The sequence below is a fragment of the Xenopus tropicalis genome, chromosome 3, assembly GCF_000004195.4.
Source record: "Xenopus tropicalis strain Nigerian chromosome 3, UCB_Xtro_10.0, whole genome shotgun sequence".
Lineage (NCBI taxonomy): Eukaryota > Metazoa > Chordata > Amphibia > Anura > Pipidae > Xenopus > Xenopus tropicalis.
Genome location: NC_030679.2, coordinates 21,805,007 through 21,826,264, shown reverse-complemented (window position 1 = coordinate 21,826,264; position 21,258 = coordinate 21,805,007). Strand labels below are relative to the sequence as shown.

Here is a 21,258-nt window from a genome sequence, read left to right as displayed (position 1 = left end):
GCATTTACACCCTGGTAATTGTGGCAAATACCAGAGGGGCTGCTGTATTGGGCTGGGGTGGGGGGGCTGTTTGGGCCTCTGAAATGCCAGGGTCTATTTTTAATCCCACTTTGAGCATGGTGGTGAGTCCAGGCCTGATTGAATTTCTGAACAATATTTTTGAATTTATGCTTATATTTAATTTAGGGAAAATACTTAATAATAATACTTAATTAATAATCTTTGTCAGTGCATAGTATATGTATCCCCATTTATAGCCATTACGTAGTTTGGTTTTTGGAGTATTTACACTTTATTGAGAACAAATTGGTACCCATCACACAGGGATAAGTGAAGTTGCAAAAGGCTTTAATGTAAAATTGCTGTAAATAAAATGTCAAAGCACGTTTAATTGTTGCCATTCTAACATAGCACTTAAACCTTCTATCAGCACGGTGCACTGTTTATTGAGGCTCTGTGGGTGCCTGCCCCATAGAGCTTACAATCTAAATGTTGCCACCAGACACACCAAGGGCATCAAACTCAGTCCCAGCCCCCCCCCCCCCCCCCATCATCTTTTGGTTTCATTCACAAACATAAATCAGAATAAAACCGCTATCATCTGGCCGTGCGTCTTTCACTGTCCAACTGCGAGCACATTCCACTCTAGAAAGGGGGAGTGTAGGGTAAAATGGTTTGTCCAATCTTCTAAAGAACAATCAGCACATGCAGTTTATATGGAAGCGCAGATAAATCCCCAGCCATCCAATGCTTACCAACGCAACTCACACTTTTCATTATTTTGTCCACAGTGGACAGAAACCTCAGAAATTTTGTTGCCACAAAGCCTTGAAAATAAGTAATGGAGGGTGGACAAACTGAATGTGATAAGATGTGTAGACTGTGTGTAAATTGCTCTAATAATAATAATTTCCTTGTTCTAATAAGTATAGTCTGTACTTTATTGCACTTGTATTTGTTAATAGGGTTAAGACAGCAGCTTCCCCTTGAACTCCTTGGTGCCAATTTTAGATGATTAATTGTTCCAATGCAGTTACCCATAGCAATCAACTAGCACTTAGTTTTGAAGACTTGAAAGCAAAGCTGTGATTGGTTGCCATGGGTAGCTGCACTAACAATGCGCAATTTAGCACCTATTTTGGTAAATTAGCTGCCTTATTTTTAGGATTAACTCCAGCATTTAGGTGCATATTTACAGAGGTGTGTAATATGATTTACACTAAAAAAAGTGTAGCAATTACAGGAATAATCCATTACATAAAGCTAAAATTTAAGTTAATTTATTACAGTGTTAGAATGTAACTTCCACTGTGAAATACCCTGGTCTGGGTGGGTGTAATACAGCTATCCACATGTCCAAAAGACTGCAGCAATCCCTTGCAGAGTGAAACATTGTTATTATGGGTCACAGGGACAATGCTTTATATACACACCTTTATAAATATACTCCTTTGTGTGTCCCCCCATTGGCAACATACGTCTCCCCTACGGATATAGACATTTATTCCCAATATGTAATAACAGGCGCAAAGTTGGCCAGTAAATGCTGCCTGCTGATTGGCTGTCATTGGTGATAAGATCGTAGCTAATAAGTTTGCACCTTTTATTACTTAACCCCATTAATCTGTGCTGTAGTTTTAGCATTTTGGACCTCTAACTTGGTCTGCAAACTAATAACCTATATATGGTGGCAAATCTAATGGTTAAAAGCTTCAGGAAGTTTGTAATACAGCTGAATTAGGCCCTTTGGACCTTATGGAGATTCTGCCAGGGTGCATCTGGTTGTACCTAGGGTTGCCATCAACGTTTATTTGTATCAGCTGGGCCACCAGTTAGGTGGCACCCCTAGTTGCGCCGCCATTCCAATGGAACGCAATACCACTCTCCAAATCCCTAAAATGGCTTATTATGGATACTAAAGAGGTGTGGTTTCAGCAATCCCTTTAAATGCTGCTTTCTCAAATGAAGGTTTCCACTACTTGAATTGTGCAGGATCACTGGATGGCAATACATAGGCATAAGTCAAACAGTTGCAAGGCTAAATAAAAACCATAAATCATCACGTCTGCATTGTAGTCCATAATCGGAGTCCTTGAGCCCAGCATTGCGTTACAATCTCATTTTGCCAGCATCTTGTTTCTATTGCACCTGTTTTTTCCCATACAAAATACACAAAATAAAATACTAAACAAAAAAAAAAATCACTCAGGTTGAGCTTTGAGTGTAGCCCCACGTTATCAGGCCTAATGTGGCATTAAATGCAATTAACAGTCTCGTTCCAAAAATGCACAGTGCTTCAGTTTCAGTGCTTTGATATAAACATCCGAATTATCCATTATCAGTTCAAAAGTCATTTCCCCGTCTGTTCTACCTTGTATAGTACTTTCTCAGCCATTACGCCACTTGTACTAGCTCATCTATTTATATATATTTCCATCGCAAACATCTTTTTGTTCCACAAGGGTATTGCCATTCTTCTCTCCAGCAAAGGCCACAAGCAGTTCTATGAGACCAGTTCCCATAGTGCATTTTATGTTACTTGCAGAGTTCAAGCCAACTGTGAGTAAAATACTGTGAGGTTTCATCAGTGCAAAGGCAGCTTGAAGATATGTTGATGCTCATAGTCCTCCTGTAGATCCTCACCTCAGTGTTCACATATACTCTTATTCCATGACTGGTATGTAAGAATAGTCCAACCCACATGTTAGACTGTGGATAATCTTCAAAACATCAAAAAATGTGCAATGGGCGTGTCATCTCATGGAGTTTTTGAAGATACTGATGTTAAAACTGAATTATTTCGAAAATTATTTGTGAACTGAAAGTATTAGATAATAAGGTTCTAATTTCTTCCATTCCATGTTTTTTCTGCTGATATAAACAGAACATATGTTTGGTCCAAATGTAAATGAATATACAAATTCTGTAGATGAATATCTTGGTAGTGTAAATCATGATTACGGAAAAGAGTATATTGGAGATATGGCTTTGAGAGACCCCACCCCTGCTCTATTATTTACAATGTCTGAAGAAAATGATTACTTATTTGGTCAACATTCCACTGGAAAAGCCCCAATAATTGTATTGTTTAATATAATCCAGGCCTTTACTATAAAAAGATTGAATTTTTGATTTTGTAAAGCGTTGATTACATTTTCCATAGCTTTATGGAGTGAAGATTTGTGCCAATATTCATGGACTTAGATTGTCTTAAAGATTTAATATTGATGATTGGCTATGGTGTGTAAGTGAATGGTGAGTTGTTGGGCAAGCTATTCCTCTTTTGTTTCAAACTGCCATACCATCCCCTTGGGGACAATGGATAGACCCGGAAGCCTGGTGATTTTGCCCCAGAATCTTCTGAATCCAGGGAAATTTCAGAGCCAGTGGGAGAGTGTCTAGATCTAGGTGTTTCAGGAAGAGAGGTTCCATTGCCAAATTTTGGACTCCAAATTCCACTGTTTGGAACAGGAGACTGAGGACTTAAAGCACCTACAGAGGATGAACTCTTCCTCTTGGCTGCGTTGATGATGTTACGAGCAATGAGAGCTTTCATTTGCTTCCCAGTCTCCCTCTCCCCTATAAACGGAGAAGGAGAACGTTCACTCCATGAAGGGGACATGGAACGAGAAGGGTGGATTGGACTCCTGCAACCTTCTTCATTGATTGGTAGGAATGAAAGCGGAGAGCTTCTCCATGCATCCAATGATCCACGATGTTGCAGATTTCTTGGAACGGGAGACCCAGGTCCAAATTCTTTTGATCTCTGTAGACATTATATAAAAGAGAAATAAATAGTTAATACATAAGATGCATCATTGAACATAAGCATAACCTATAGATAAGGAAATCTATTCCTAGTATATAAAAGACATTATTAACCTTAAAAGCATTTATTTTTATATTTTTATAAATAAATAGGTCTCATTTGGGTTTATTTACTTTACGGACAATGGCACATGGGTATTCATAATGGTTTCTTGCTTATACGCATTTACAAAATTTGGGCTAGGTGCAAAGTGTGACATTTAACCTTTCTTATCTAAGGAATGGAGTGTGTCCTGCAGGAGATGGGCAGCACCCAGGATTCCCCTGGCACATTATCATGCACAACACACAATCCTGGTAGCACCTGGCATCATTCATCATTCATATCAGTTGCTGCCCCAGTGGAGCTTACAATCTAAGGTCCCAATCACATTCACACACACACACACTCGGGTCAATTTAGTCAGAAGCCAATTAACCTGCCTGTATGTTTTTGTAGTGTGAAAGAAAACCCACACAAGCACAGGGAGAACATACAGGCTCCTTGCAGATAGTGCCTTGGGTGGAATTGAAATGAACTGGAAAAAATTTTACTGCCTCCCCCTTCTTTTCCTTTGCTCTAAGCCCCCATGCCATTGATGTTTGTTTCTGTGTTGGTGGGTGACTGGCTGAATTTCCAAAAAAGTTATGTGATCCTAGTGATCCTATCACTTTTCATGTTGGATAATAACTCCCCCCCCCCCATCCCACATATGATGAAAGGCAGCAATGGCAACATTTCTGTTCAGACAGACAGACTGACTGAGATTCAGTACTCCCAACTATCCCCTGCCAATGCACTTACACATGTAATTGGGTAAATGAATACACTGGACATTGTGGGGGTGCGTGTAGATGTAGAATGGTATATATTCTATGTGCATACTCAAGAGGAGAAACCTTTGGTTTATCACAACATTTGTTAAATATTTGTAGCTGCAGGCCTGGGACATGTCAGTAGGTAATTAGCTGCCCATTACAGCCTAGTGATTAGCCAACTGATAACCTTTCTGCTCCGGCTCAGGACAATGGGCGCTGTCACATCAACATAATCCAGGGCCATTCACTGGCTGACCGGGGACATCATTTGCAGTTACTTGTTCTGACTCCATTATTTATACAACAATGTCTGCACTGTGCTTTACAGCACTTATTAAAAACAGATCTTGTAGCTTTTTTCTTGCCACTGAATTTGGGTGTAACTGCTACATTTTACATTACTGCTGTTTTTATGAACAAGTGGGGGTCGTGAATCATACAATGTTGTCAGGCCAACCTATAATGGACTTTAAAAAAGTGAAAGGTTTTAAAAAAAATGAGTTAGTGTAATTATTTTACCATCGCTCTACAGTCAAACAGACATGGTGATAAGAGGAGTTATTTACAAGGGTGTCCCATAGGGCAGGCTTTAAGGACAAATCTCCAGGCCCTCCAGGACAGTACCTATGTACCTAATGTGCCTACAGGATTTTAAAACCTGCTTGATAGATACCTGGCCAATTTTTTAGCCAGATATGTATTGGGTTGGATGCCAGGCAGGGCCTAAACATGGGCAGATACGGCCCTGACTTGGTCTGAAGGGGCCGAATCAGCAGCTTCAATCTGCCTGTGTATATGAAGCTTTTCTTATAGTTCAATTCTATGCTGCTTTTGCCCATGCCCAGTGCTCTGCTCAGCAACTAGTACTTATTAGAGTTTTACAAGAGGAAAGGAGGGCGGAAGTACAAGAGCAGAGCCAGATTAAATACTTTATCATCATGCAGAAAACTCATTAATACATGTAAATGATTGTAGCAGAAAGGAGCAGCCATAAATAATTTGTTTTGCCAAGTTACCTTAAAATGATACCCAAGACATAGGGAACTGTTTTAAAGGTGAACTAAACCATAAAAATGATGGTTATTTTATACACTGAACTTATTGCACCTTCCTAAAGGTTTGGAATCTTTATAGTAGTAATGATTCAGGCCTTCAAGGTTATCACTGAAGCTCCCCATTTTGGATTTTGCAAACCTGACTGTTCCTTCTCAACCTGGCAGTTATATTTCTACAGGACTACTGCTGCACAAATATGGCAGCCTCCTCATAGAGGAACATGGGGGATCAAACAGGTAATGTAAAAGCATTGGGCAAATAATTTTAAGGTCAAATTCTAAATATCACGCAAAGACTATGTAATGATGTAAAAAAAAATAAAAGGGTTAATTTCTGGTGCCAGTATCTCTGTAAAGCTAAAGCATGCTGTGGTCTCCTAACAAAGGCAAATTTGAGATGCTGATCTGGCCCATTCACACTGGGTCACCATCTCTGCCCATGTATGGGGCACTCTGATGGGGCTGTCCAAGCAATATCTGGCCAAAAGTTAGCCAGGTGTCAATCAGGCAGGTTTGAAAATCTCATCAGCGTGAGGATCACATAGTCTCATTGTTGCGCTCCTTTAGAGCAGGACTGGAACTAGGGGTAGGCAGAAGGGGCGCAACAATTGGGGGGCCTTTTCCTCCTAGTCCGCGCTCCCTTGTCAGTGCCCCCGCTGGTTGTCATTACGCGGTGGGGGGCAATGAAGGTGCAGGGGAGAGGTGGCCTAGGGCGCCCAGTCAGCCTGGCCCGGCCCTGCTTTAGAGATGACTTCTTAAAGTAACAAAGTACAACTTTTCCCAAGTGATCCAGGGCCTGAACACCAAACTAAAGCAAAAAGATCCTCCAATGATAATCAGGCCCAAAAGATGGGTCCTCGTGCTGTTTATGATAGGTCTCCATGACTACCCTACAAAAAGTTCCTTCTGCATCAGAAAATAGCCAATGAGGAACAACTTAATTTGGGCCATCTAAGAAGACAAGGCAAGGAAACATTGCATTAAACACACCTGAATGTCACCTTTTTGATGTTTGATTGCAGAGGGGCAAAAGAGTCAGTACAAACATTCAACAAACACACAAACACACACAAACACAACTATTTATTCTGCCCGGTAGTTCTAACTGGCCAGACCTGCTGGCCTTGCATTTTTCCCAAGAGTCCTTTCCTAGTCTGTAATGACTTATTGCATTAAATTAGAATAAACCAGAAACTATTTCTTCCTCGCAGAAATCTCTCTAACCATAACAAGATGTTTGTAGCTGTCAGGACCACTTGTGTGGGCATACACACTCATGTGTCATATCAACTAAAAGAATACCCAGAAGTAAATATTAAATCCCTTCTCTAGTTTTACGAAGCCGTGGCTCATAAAGCATTCTGTGGTCATCTATCATCTTCTTTTGATGTTGTGTTTACCCTACAATCAGTGCTCAAGGACTCTAATTAGTTAAATAAAAGTTGAAAATAAACAAACCCAGTTCAAAAATACCACTTCCTATGTTATTTCCCCACTAATTGTGTTTATTGCAATAAATACAACTACAGCTACACACATTGCCAGCCATGTTGAAATATGAAATTGCAATTTGGTGAATGTAATCCAGTATTATCACTGGCATAAACATATACAGGTTCAGTAGAACATATGGAGATATGTTTATATATATAGTTGCTTTGTTGCATTTAAAGAAACAGAGGTTTTATCAGAACTAAAAGCTGCCATGTTGATTCTTAGAGCTGCAGTAGCTGATTTTGGCAAGATGGAACTCTACCTACTTTACTACAGTTCTCTTGGCATAATCTTAAAGAGATTCTGTTGTGATTTTTATGGTATGCTTTTTATTTTTAAATTACACTTTTTACATTGTAAATAATTCACTCTACCATTTCAAAAATGGTAGGCGTCTCACCTGATTCTGATCTTTCAGAAGGAGCCAGCGCTACACATTAGAACTGCTTTCAGGTAACCCATTGTTTCTCCTACTCCCATGTAACTGGAGGAGTCCCAAGCCAGACTTGGATTTCTTAGTATTGAGTGCTATTCTGATATCTATCATTAAGTGGGGCATGGGATTATTTTTTTAGGAATGCCAGAGAGCTGTTATCCTGTTACCTTCCTATTGTTCTGCTGATTGGCTCCTGGGAGGGGGTGATATTACTCCAACTTGAAGCGCAGGAGTAAAGGTGGCCATACATATAGCAATAACTATTTTTCATGCAACCACTGGTCGCAGGAAAGATTGTTCCCACCCTCCATTGACGTTCAGGGCTGAATCGTCGGATATGGAGGTAGAAACAATAGAAATTCTACCTCCACCTGCCGATTCAGCCCTAAACGTAGATTTTGCTCAGGCGCCGATCAAAATCTTTTAACCTGCACGATCGACGAGACAACCAAATTCCGGTGCCTTTGCAATATCGGTCGTCTTTTTGAGCCGCCATACACGAACCAAATATCGTACTCGGTGCATGTACGGCCGGCTTAAGAGAGACTGAAGTTTATCAGAGCCCAAGTCAAATGGCTGAGGGCACCTAGGAAACTGAGAATATGGCTAGCGCATTTTGAAAAAAATATGTTTTCCCGTGACAGAATTCCATTTAAGCTAATGTAAAAAGGTTCCACAGCAAAAGCTCAGATTGGCTGAGCACAGAATCGGGAAATAGAGTGGACAGAATTCTCTCGACCTTTGCCCATAACTAATTGTATCAGGGGAATTTTTGGTTGGTTGTCAATTGAGCTGGGGCATAGTAATTTAGGTGCAAATTATGGGTGCAGGAGGATGTGGGTGACCAGGGAGAGACGAAATAGTGCATACACATGAGGTTACATGCCTTTGTATTGTGCAATGTCAGTAGATTGCACAATTGTACCCCTTTCACTACCAGAGAGAAATAAATATAATATATAAATATAATAGGTCCCAATAGTATCCAGAGAGATCCAGTTATCAAGTTCCTTTTAAAACAATTGCAGATAATGGAATGAATTCCTTTTTGAAACCACATGAGATTTATGAATGTTTCCTGTTTTAGTGTATGACAATGAAATCTATTTATTGGTTTCCGTATTCTTAATCTTTAAATAAGCTCAGGGGAGAAGTCCCACCCAAGGCTCTATGTACACTAAGCTGCACATACTTGTGCTTTTATGGAACTTTCTGTGCCACAAATTTCACAACAGAATGAAAACAATGAGTTATTGAAATATAATTTACTCATTTCCACTAAATGTGTTATTAAAGCAGGGGTTTAATAATTTCTGGAAGGTGTATTATTCAAATATGGGAAAAAGTCTCCCATTAGAGCTAGCGAGGACTGATTCTAAGGTAGAAAATTGCAAACAGAGAACACAGGCTCTGAAGATGGGAATACTATGACCAGTTTGGTCAGTTTAAGTGAGTTGGAAAATGACAGCTGGTCGGTATTAGGGCAGTAAGTGTGTAGGTTACCAGACATGGGCCAAGTAGTATTGATTCCCTATGCAACATTACTTGGCACCCTGCATACGACTAGATACTAAAAATACTGGTAAAATACTGTAGAAAGTAAAATACTGAATCTTATGTTCACCTTTCGTCTTTCAGCAGGACAATAATCCCAAAAGGACAATGATCCCAAACGCAAAATATGGAGTGGCTAAAGAACAAATAGGTAAATGTCATTTTTTTGGTATTGTTAAAAAACAGAGGTGCACAAGGTGACCATGTGTATGGCTCCTCATATAGTATCTGTCCAATTGGCTCAATGACCATTTGGCCTTTTCTCACCTTCTGAACTGGGCTTCCAGGAAGATGCAGGAGGGCAAATAGATTTTGTGTAAAAATTCTAAGTATTCAGGGTGGGCCTACTAGTTTTGAATCCAACATACTTTTTAGGAGGAAAAAGAAAGAGAAACATTGCACATTTTGTATAAATAATGTGTATTTTACGCTAGGAATTTTGTTTTATCGACCAGGCATTTTTCTGAAAATAGTGCATAATAGGCATAATAGTGAAGGGGAAATCTCACTAAGAGCTGTGCATTGTATTTAATAACACTCCCTGCCATCAACTAATTACCCTGCATGTCTGGACCCAAACAATGCAATACACATACCTTTTTCCATTTTTATCATGGTAGCAATCAGGCAAAGATTCTGCACAATGCGGTTACGTGCAAACTATAAATACGTCTTTAGCATCTAGGTTCCTTGTATTCCACTTCATGTCTAAATTGAGCTGCGGGTAATGAACCATGTGGATTGTTGACAGAAATGTAGCATTGTGGTACCTCTAATTGTATCTCGCATACCAACAGCAACAGGGCTTTTCAGTCTGAACTTTCCTGAAAAGGATGAATTGTTCTTGCCGGAACGCAAGCTAAACTACTGAAACTGTGCTACACATAACAGAACAAAGGGAAGGGGCTTTGGAAAAAAGTCTTGGAGCCATAAGGAAACCTATTTAATCAGTGCTTGGTCGCCCATCAGCAAATAGACATAGTTGCCAAATAATTTCCAGCTATGGGATAGTACAGCACATTGGATGTCACCTGACATGTGGTCCGTTAATATATGAATATAACATATATAGTATATAGCTGGGATCTATTCTCCATATTGCTCTCATACATAAGGTGTACCTATAGATGCCATATTGCTTGCCTCTACTGAGGGGAACCAGCATCATCATCATTTATTTATATAGTGCCAGCATGTTATGCAGCATTTTACATTAATTTATATTGAACAGGGGTCTTATAATAATTTTACAGAGTACAAAACAGGATCAGAGGGTCCTGCTCGCAAGAGCACAAGACCACAGCTTTCTATAGGGAATGCCTGGCAGTAGCCTCAAATGTAATTTGTAAATGTAATAAATAAAGGATGAATAGAAGCTTAAAAATAAGGTGTCTCCCTTTTTGAGCTGGAGAATGAAAGAGCGTGATTGATTGGAACAAACAACATTTTCCTTCCTGAGAGGTACTAAGGTTGGCGCGCTTCCTTTCTCTATATTGGTTTGTATATATTACCCAGCAGACACATGTTAGATCTTTGAGAGATGAAACATCACAAATGCTTGCGAATATGCCAAAAGTATCAACCGTCATATGGAGAATAAGTAAAGCCCATTCAGATTCATGCTTTGCAAAGTTTAAATGAACCAGGTGAATATGATATCTATGTATATGAAGAATAGTCAATAGCAGAAGCTATCTAGATATTTTTAATATGATGGCAATCGCTGCTGGACTCCAATTATCCCACTGCTTGAAATGTGCTGCTTCCTTGTGCAAATACCTTTATTGGTTTTCTGCTTCCTCTAAAATTAAATTCAAATTCTTAGTGCTAATATTCATGGGCCTTAACAATGGAGCCTTTCATACAGTCCATTTCTGCTCTCATTTCCAAATACATTCCATTATGCTTACCACTGTCTCATTCTTATGTTTGCTTCTTTTTTATCCATAAAATACTTGTCCCATTTAAAAATGCACAATATTCCTTCAGCCTCCCCTGTGCAACCTATGTGACACACCTTCAAAATCATCATACAGATGGAGCCATCTTGATTTGTGCTTTGTATACTGTATAAGAGCAGTGTGCCATATGCACCATGAGTAGCAAAAGCACAAACCATTATGGTGCCATTGATAATACAAGGGACAATCGGTAACTAGTTATTAGTTCCATTTTGTTCAGATGAGTGAAATTTGTGATACCTGTGCTGAAATTCTTCTATTTCATGTAATTCTGTGTGTTTATAAGAATTCTTAAAAAAGGTAAAGATATAGAGGAAGAAACAAGATAATTTTATATGCAAGAACATCTCGAAAATACAGTGAGATTTTTTTTGACATATACTATACACACATTGTCACAATAGATAAAAGAAGACAAAGCAAGAACTAAGAGTCAAAGCCTTAGGTGTCCGTCAAAATTTGAAAAGAAAAAGTAAATCAGATAAAAAGAAGATAAAGCAGAAGAAGTTCAAAGTTCCAGGTGAAGAGCAGAAGAATGACGAGTGCCTTATAATGTTATTATATTTCTTTGCATGCTATGCTGGTAGATACTGATGTGTGCGGTGACTGTTTACCGTATCAAGTATACCATCTGAATAACAGAACTAGTTTTTAGTTTTGCAATATGATCATTGGGCACAGAATTTTTACCACCTAATGTAGCTGAGTAGTAATATTACTGAAGCTGGATTCTTAGCTTAACTATTTGTAATATGGAGAAGGTTTCCACACCTGAGACTCCAGGCCGGCACTTCTGGCAGAGAATGTTGGACGAGGTGCTTGGTACCCAGCTTTGGTTCGTGGAGATGTTATTCCAGTGCTTGAGAAAGGAACTGGAGATATCGTAGAAACCTGATTGGTTGGTGTTTGCCTTCCAAAATTATTTGGGGTATCACTGGCTGGAGAAGGAGACACCGCAGGAGGGGATCGGATTGAATTAAAGTAAGCTGGTGAATACACTGTAGGGGATGGAGTTAGTGGAGAAGTTGGACAGGACGTTTGCCTTGCTAAACGATAAGATTCCACCATGGCCTTGGGTGGTGGGGCTGCTCTTGGAAGAGCACTCACAGGGTCTTTGGTTGGAGAGAGAATAAACAGAGAAGACTGAAGCTGGTAAGGCTGCCGTTTGGAAATCTCAAGTTCTTTCTGTGACTGTACACTCTCCGAGGCAGTATTAGTTACTGCAACTGGCATTGCAGGTTTTGGTGATCTTTGATTGACTTTGGCTGAATGATTAAATGAGGGAGGTGTATGAGCATTTGTGGCATACTTCCAAGAAGGTGGCAGGGACATGGCAGGAGAAGGTGACCTGGCAGGATCAAAAGGTGATGGGGACTCAACAACAAACCTTTCCATCCGGGATTGCCTCCTAGCAAATAAATCTGCACCTTTCCCTGTAGCTTCTGTCAGACCTTGGCTTGGTACAGGAGGTGGCTTTGCTTTGACCTCTGGAGACTTCAGACCAGTTGACCAATCAGGCACTTTTTCAATAGGTGCTGAATTATCTGTTGCTCTGTTCTCTCTATTGATTTGAAAACTGGAAGCTTCTGCCCCAAGTGCAAAGGGTTCATCTTCAGCACGTGTTTCTACATGCTTATTGGGCTTTGAATGTCTCTCATCTACTGTCTGTATCATAGACAAAAGGTCAGGATTTGGTGCCATCTTTGGCTTTTCAATGAATGTGAACATCGATTTCCTAGGTCCTCTGCGGGCTGCAAGTGACTCTAAGATTCCGGACTTTGACTGGGGCGTCACCCTGCCTTCTTCATGAGTTACTACCTGATTTACAGGGTGTAAATGCTCAGTCTGTGTTGGATATAATGCAGAATATGCTGGTGGTGATCGAACACGTGTGACTGGTGGTGGACTTGACAATGTTTCAGCATAAGTTGGTGGTGGAAGAAGATCTATCAATGCAGTTTTATCTGATAAAGGCTGATCTTCTTTAGAAGACTGCTTACATCCAAAAGGCCTAGCTGTTCTGTTAGCCACATTGATAGGTTTGGACAGAGTCAGATGTACTTCAGAGTACATTTTAGTTTGACCATTCTGCTCACTTTTGACAGGGGATTTAGTGTCTTCAACAATGTCATTGACCAAACCATTAGAATCTGACACTGTCAGGTTTTCCTTCAGGTTTGCACATATTGAAATTTGAGGGTCTTCTTCTGATGCACTTGGTGAGGGGGCTCTATTATCAACTGGTGGGAAATCGGGTTCTTTGAAGTCATCTCCCCATCTATTTTCCGTTTCTTCTGCATACCCTGCGTCAGATGATGTGTCTTCCATTTTCTTTCCAACTGGAGGTGGACAAGACCTACGTTGACTTTCTGTTGACACAGAGTTTAAAATTCTCACTTCATATTTGAATTGGTTACTTTGTTTTCCTTGATGATCTTGAGACTCTTGAGTAACCTTGTTCCCTCTCTGTGCTATAAGTTCATGTTGCCTTTGCTCAAGGGCATTTAGTTTTTGCCGGCGGCGATGAAACAATAGTGCTCCCTTGGAACAGCTACTCTGTGTAGGGCTCAGTTGGGAAGCATAATCGTCACTGATAGACTGCGCTTCCTTCAGCTCCTTTTCTGTGAGGCTGACGCTTCGTGAAATATCTGCAAAAGAAAAATAACATTTGAAATAACTTAATTTCCTCAAGATAAAATCTGCATATCATTTCTCTTTTTATGTCATTCCTTGATTCAATGTATTCTCCCAAGCAGCTAAATCAGAAATGTACCTGCTGTAATTCTAATAATGATAAGGTGTATTTGTATATGTTTATTTCTTATGTTTTTCTATCCCCACCACTAAGGAACATTAACCAATATGTGCCTAGGAAAGGGCCCAAGAACTATAGAATCAGTGTTGGCAACACAATGGTACTTTTATGTGGTTATGCCTACAGGGTGTGGATGGCTTGTGGTACTAATAGGGTAAGTGGTATACTATATAATCATTTAGTCACATTATTTTCCATATTGACAAAGGTTATGGGGTGGAAATATGGTATTGCTAAATGATCTGCTGTTTTTTAATCACTGCCTTGACAGTAGGAAATGGAATTAACACACATATCAACAGAGATGCCAACCTGAATTCAAATTAATTTGGGTGCATTTTGGCCACACCTGCCCCCCTCCTTCCAGTCAACAGTCTGATCTTTAGGGTGTTAGAGCTCAGCAGCAGTGCTGAACTCTAACACCCTTGAAAATCATTAATTCAACCTTTAAACAGGGAGTAACACGTCAGAAATTTTTTTCCGAATTGTTTATCCCATATTTCTAATACCATTTCTGTAGTTTACTTACATATAGATTGTAAGCTCTACGGGGCAGGGACGACCTTCCTCTTGTGTCTTTGACTCTTAACTTATTGCAACTGTATTTATCTTGTATTTATCTGTATTTATTGTTGTACTTTGTATTTATCTATTATTATCTTATTAACCCCCTGTTTGTATTAATGTATTCTACTGTACAGTGCTGCATACATAAGTAGCGCTTTATAAATAAAATTATACATACATACATACATACATACATGTCTTGTAAATGATTAACTTGCTTCCCATTGCATTAACCTTATGATTATACCTGTTGAGCACAGTCCTTTATTTATATATATTTTTATCTGTTTCCATAGCAACTGGATCATGCCCCATCCTGTATTGTGCTTAAACCAACTATAATTCTGTAATGTGTAACCACTTTAATACATAGGATCAGCCTCTGTACTTGTAAACCGTAAACTGTATTCTGCAATTGCAGATTTATTTCACTAAGCCTTGAGTCACCAGATGGTGCAGAACTATGTCTTTCAACATTCCTAGATCATTCTGGGAGTTGCAGTCCAGCAACATCTGCGGACCCAAGACTAATAAACAGTGCCATGAACAACAAAAGCATGATTCCACTTGCAGTTTATTATGGTGACTAGAGATAATAGTTCGGTAATGTATTTGAAGAATGTTTACCTCTGCCAAAGCAATCAGCATGGCAGTTTGCATAATAGCATTTATGCAGAAATGTTGTGTACAGTTCAAGCAGAGGGAGCACTACTGCTCTCTCTGCACTAATGATGCAGCCCCCTCGACATGAAAAAGAGCAGGGGAAGGGAGTGATGGTGCCATCAACTTGGCTGCTTCAGGTGGCTAGGAACCCTGAGGTGGCACTGGGCTCTGCTTCTCTCCATCTGCATTTCCCCCACAGGCAGAGGGAAGCTAGTGTGTTCCCATCCGCTCAGTTGTTCCTCTGCACAGACGGGCACAGAATTGGCCTGAGTGGAGACACACTGAGCGAATATCTGTGCGAAAATGGATAGTTTTGCGTTTCAGTGCTCAGTATACCCTTAATATGATTGCATGCCATAAGGTCCCCATACACGGGCCGATTATAGCTGCCGATATCGGCCCCTTGGACCGATTTGGCAGCTTATCGGCCCATGTAGAGGCAGAACCGAGGGGCCTGGCCGACCGATATCTGGCCTGAAATTGGGCAGATATTGATCGCCCAGGTTAGAAAGTCCAGTCGGATCGGGGACCGCATCGGCGCGTTGATGCGGTCCCCGAACCGACTGCCCCATTGCCGCCAAGCAAGCGGATCTGCCCGTGTATGGCCAAATTTAGTGTGGTGGAGATAGCAACATTTTAAGACAATTTGCAGTTGGTCTTCACTTTTGAATTTTTTTTTGTTTGTTTTGCAGTGCTCAGGTTTGGAACTTATACTGTTATCTGGTAGCTCCAGGGTGCCCTTTGTGCCCAGCATCAATAGGGGCAGCACACTTGAGCCTAAAGAAACGGATGCAGACAACACTTGTATGTCAAGTATGTACTGTATGTTGGAGTCAGGAAGGAATTTTTTCCCCTCTGCGGCAAATTAGAGAGGCTTCAAATGGGGTTTTTGCCTTCCTCTGGATCAACTAGCAGTTAGGCAGGTTATACAGTATATAGGCATTATGGTTGAAGGTGATGGACGTACGTCTTTTTTCAACCTAACTTACTATGTTACTAAATAATGGAAATAACACCAGATGGACCTCTGTGTAATTGCACCTGATTTGCGATGAAATGTGAGTGCAGTTGTGAAGTTTACCACATATTTGAAGGTAAAGAGTGTGTATATAGTTAGCTTACTGCTGTAGAATTAGGCTGTAGATTTACAAGAAGTATGTTCAGGTACCATTGGACTGGAACCAGCAGTGTAGGTGCTGAGAAAGATACCAAATACATTTATTTTTGTGCAGTATTATAGGTTGCAGGTACCTTTACAGAGAAAAGGGTTCTGCTTTCCCTTTATAGCAACGGGGATCATTTCCCACTGTGCCAGATCACTGCAGGCACACTGTGTGTCACTTTGACTTGAACCATCGGTGTAAAATAACGTGACCTTCAATTAAAAAGTGCATTAACCACAGTCATATCATAAAAATGTACAGTAAGTAATAAAATGTTATTTTTCCCTTTTGTTTATGGCACAATTGAAACCATTATCTTAACTAGTACAGTGAATTGCCCTATATACAATGTTATTTTCAATATAAATATATGTTTGTGTATTAGGAAATGGAAAGCATGGAAACAGCTTTGCAGGTACTTTGGTCTAAAGAAACTGGTCAAAGTTTTGTGTATATTAAACAAGGCAAATATAAAAACATGTGTCTGTAACAGTCACCAAGTTCAGGGCTATGCGAACTATAAACCAGGACAGGGAATGCAAGAGTGATGTCACTACTAGGCGCCATGTGTGCTTGTTTCTGGTTGGCTCTAGCTGCATGGAGCAGGCAACATGGCCGCTGACTATTTAAATTTCAATAGGATCAGAGATGAGGCAGGCATATACATCTGGGGGTGCTGAAAGCTAGGGGGCTCAATGCAAAGCCAAATGAATTTTTAACATTAACCCCCATATGTAATAAAAGTCACTACGTTTGCCCAGGAGCAGTAACCTATAGCAACCAGTAAGATGTTTGTTTTTAAACAGGTGGCTAGTAAATGCTACCTGCTGATTGGTTGCTATGGGTTACTGCTCCTGGGCAAACTTAAAGTCTTTTATTACATAACCCTATAAAAATTTTATTTTTTTATTATTGTTAAAATGCCAGAAACGACACCATTCCAACACAGATACAGGGGAAATGTGCCACAGCTTGTGTGCGATTTACCAAAATGGCACTGCTTTGTGCCCATATTGGTCCATCCCATACAAGGTGCCGTGGGCACAGTGTAGAATGGTCTTGTCTTAACGCTGGAATTCTAGCCAAAAAAAAAAAAAAGTGCTGTTTCATCAAATAATAAGACCAACAACATCAATCCAATCTTACAATCAAGACGCCTACTGGTTGCCAAGATCACTCACCTTAGCAACTGTATAGTATCTTAAATTTCACTTCAGAAAAGGGCAGGTGATTTTTTATTGTGTAGTTTATTGTGCAGTTATATTGTATGTTAAGAAAGAAGGGGGTAAATGTGGGAGAAATTGAGTTTATCAATATTAACAGTTAAATGTGTTTAAACCCATCTGACTGCCTCAAGGAACAAATGTAAATGATTTCCATAGGTTGTTTTATTGAATCTGCCTCTGGGGTGTGTGTGTTGCATCGTAAATCTTGTGTAAATCTCGTATAATCAGAGTTGTAGGTGGCTTTATTGGCAGGCCTCTGTTGGCACTAGGAGGGAAAATACGTGGCCCACCACTTTTCCCTTCCAAATGACCAAACCTGCAATATAGAAAACCCTAAAAGCTATAGAATGTAGCAAATGTAGATTTCCTATAGAGCTTCATGTTACCTGAAGAAGCAGTGTGAAGAATGTAAAATACCATGTGCCCCCCATTTCCACACATATTGGACTTTATCATTCAACCCAAACAATCACCTTGGCAGTCACACAGGCCTCAGTTTAAAGACACACATTGTGCCATTAGTTTAATGAGTATAGAGGTCAAAATTACTAAGGTTGCCATTTTGTTAGCCCCCCACCCCCCACTGACTAAAATTGGCTACCTTCTACCCCGGGGTACTTTTTAACAGTGCTGCACTTCCATCTTCTTCCCTGCTGGTTGTGCCCATCACAGGACAGTTAGGGTTGCTAACTTTTGATTAAAAGGATACAGGCTGGGGTAGGAGGTGGGTCCACCAGGGGGCGGGTCATGACATAGGCGGGCAAGGTTATGAAGTAGATGGGCAGAGTGATGACACAAGGGGTGGGGTTGTACAGTCGGTGTTGAGTTCTGGTGAGTATGTGGGTGCTAGAAAGCGAATTAGAGGTGGGATGGGGCAGATAAGTGCCGAGGGAGGATTAACTACTTATTATAAATTTACTGGCATGTACATTGCCGGTAAATTTATAATACCAGTCCCAGCCTTAGCTGGCATTTTATCAGCTTCGCCAATCAAATACTGGCCAGGTGGCAACCCTAAGGGCAGTGCATACCTGAAAGATGGACAAAGATGTCAGTGCTGGACTTTAGTCACCAGGAGTAACCAATGCATTAGTACCTCACCAGAGTTTTTGACCTGCTTAAAACCCAATAAACCCAATAGGATTGTTTTGTCCCCAATAAGGGATAATTATATCTTAGTTGGGATCAAGTACAGGTACTGTATTATTATTACAGAGAAAAGGGAATCATTTAACCATTAAATAAACCCAATAGGACTGTTCTGCCCCCAATAAGGGGTAATTATATCTTAGTTGGGATCAAGTACAGGTACTGTTTTATTATTACAGAGAAAAGGGAATCATTTAACCATTAAATAAACCCAATAGGGCTGTTCTGCCCCCAATAAGGGGTAATTATATCTTAGTTGGGATCAAGTACAAGGTACTGTTTTATTGTTACAGAGAAAAAGAAAACCATTTGAATTATTTAATTATAATGGAGTCTATGGGAGACCACCTTTCCCTAATTCAGAGCTTTTTGTATAATGGGTTTCTAGATATCAGATCATATAGCCTTTAATAATAATAATAATGTGTTTGAATGGAGACAGTGGAATATCAAGTAGTTGCCGAGCTAATTTAATGGGCCACAAAAACCTTGAGAAGGTGCAAATCTATACTGAAATTACTAATCAGTAAAGGCTCCATTAGGCACCCCATTAGGCACCCCAAAGTCCTCTTCCCAACCAGATATCACAAGATCTGCTTCCTCTTGTTCTGCCCATGATGACAGTGAAAACGTCAAAGTGTAAGTCATAGAAAGTCTTTGTGCATATGCAGCTTAACCACAAATCCAGTCTCTGACCACTTGCTTGGCTTGCGCACACTGAGCCTGACGTCTTTCCTACGCACCCAGGGGTCATTTATCAACACTGGGCAAATTTGTCCATGGGCAGTAACCTATGGCAACCAATTGTTGCATTCATTGTTCTACATGCAGATGGCTAAAAAAAGCCAATCCTTGATTGGTTGCCTATGGGAAAAATTGCCCAGTGTTGATAAATGAGCCCTGGTTATCACTCGTTTCTGTAGAGTGCGATTTAAGAAAACGAGAGAATGATTTAATGGAGGCAAAGTTTACACGCAGCTGTTAATGGTAGCACTTCTGTGTAAGATGAACCTGTTGATATGTGTTCTGAACTTAGAGAATAAGGGGAGTTTTTGTTTGTTTTTCTCAACATAAATTTGGTCAAATGGAATAACTTGCATTCCACACCCCATTGTTTGTTTCACACAAGCCACTAGTTTCACTGTTTGCACACATTGGCTCTTAGGGTGGAATAAATGAAGGTTTTTTCTGAAGGCAGCGAGTTCAGTGAATCTCACAATAAAAAGGGTTTGGACTACAGAATCATTCTCAGATAAGAAATTAGCGAGGCTGCCTATAGTTGAATACATAGCTTATTCCGGGATCCCCAACCTTTTTTTTACCTGAGAACCACATTCAAATGTAAAAATAGTGGGTGAACAATAAACGCAGGAGAAATGTTCCTGGGGTGCCAGATATAGGCTGTGATTGGCTATTTGGTACCCCCTATGTGGACGGACAGCCTACAGGAGGCTCTGTTTGCCAGTACAACTGGTTTTTATGCAACCAAAACTTGCCTTCAATCCAGGAATTCAAAAATAAGCACTTGCTTTGAGGTGGCAGGGAGCAACATCCAAGGGGTTGGGGAGTCACTGGCTGGGGATCACTGGCCTATTTGCACAATATGTGGAACTTATCATTGGTTAGCACCATTGGTTACACCAGCTAGATGGGCCTCTATAGATAGAATTGGCCTATGAAATGAGTAACACAAGCAAAAGTTGTTTCCATTCAACACAATAAGGTCCAAAGGGGGGGGGGGGTCATTGGTACTAGGGTGTAGCACCTCAGTGTAGCACTGCTATGGAAAATGCACATCTTTCCTTGATAGAGATTTGTCTGTAATTACTAATATGACAGGGAGGGCAATTACATCCCTAATAACATGGACATGGTTTTATTAGAGGCCAGACTGTGTCCCCCTTTCCTTGTCAGCCCAAGCAGCATGGCAACGTGCACAGAACTAAGGATCTCTGCTAAAAATATAATAAAAGGAAAAACATGCACCCTTCCTATAAGAAGGGCTACTGAAAAGGTGTGTGCTAACCTTTAAATAAATATTTATGAATGATACAAAATCCCCTTTCACCTAGAAGCAACATTGACTCATGTTTCCCCTTTCTCTTGAATGGGAACCTTAAACCATAGAAGGCTAATCACCCAGGAATGAACATTTACAAGGTGTTTGATTTATGACACACTACTTAAATATTTTAGCCACTTATTCAAGTATCTGGCAAACACAGAATTACTCAGTGAGACTCATCAATAGGCTGCAATATCAGGTTAGTAGCCCGAGGCCTGCTGTACAAACCTACATTTCCAGGCTGCTGATTAACCCAACTGGGCTGCTGGCTTCTTCTACCAGGGCACTTGGCTTTTGTCACTATTGATATCTTGCTTGTACAAGTATGGATCTTGATCCCAACTAAGATATAATTACCCCTTATTGGGGGCAGAACAGCCCTATTGGGTTTATTTAATGGTTAAATGATTCCCTTTTCTCTGTAATAATAAAACAGTACCTTGTACTTGATCCCAACTAAGATATAATTACCCCTTATTGGGGG

At 40.3% G+C, this 21,258-nt stretch overlaps 1 protein-coding gene across 3 annotated transcripts in view; it reads right to left on the bottom strand.

Annotated features, from left to right (window-relative positions):
• Positions 1 to 327: 327 nt before the first annotated feature.
• The window catches only part of synpo (synaptopodin), an 80,284-nt gene continuing 59,353 nt past the window's right edge, over positions 328 to 21,258 (bottom strand). For 2 of the 3 annotated variants that reach the window (XM_002937256.5, XM_004912772.4), the window contains exons 3-4: positions 11,898 to 13,774; positions 328 to 3,766 (exon numbers count right to left, since the gene is read on the bottom strand). In XM_002937256.5, coding sequence (XP_002937302.2) covers positions 3,236 to 3,766; positions 11,898 to 13,774 — 2,408 coding nt within the window. In that variant the 3' untranslated portion in view covers positions 328 to 3,235. Of the gene's footprint in view, positions 3,767 to 11,435; positions 13,775 to 21,258 lie in introns of those variants that run through there. The other variant, XM_031898725.1, reaches the window with a different exon arrangement.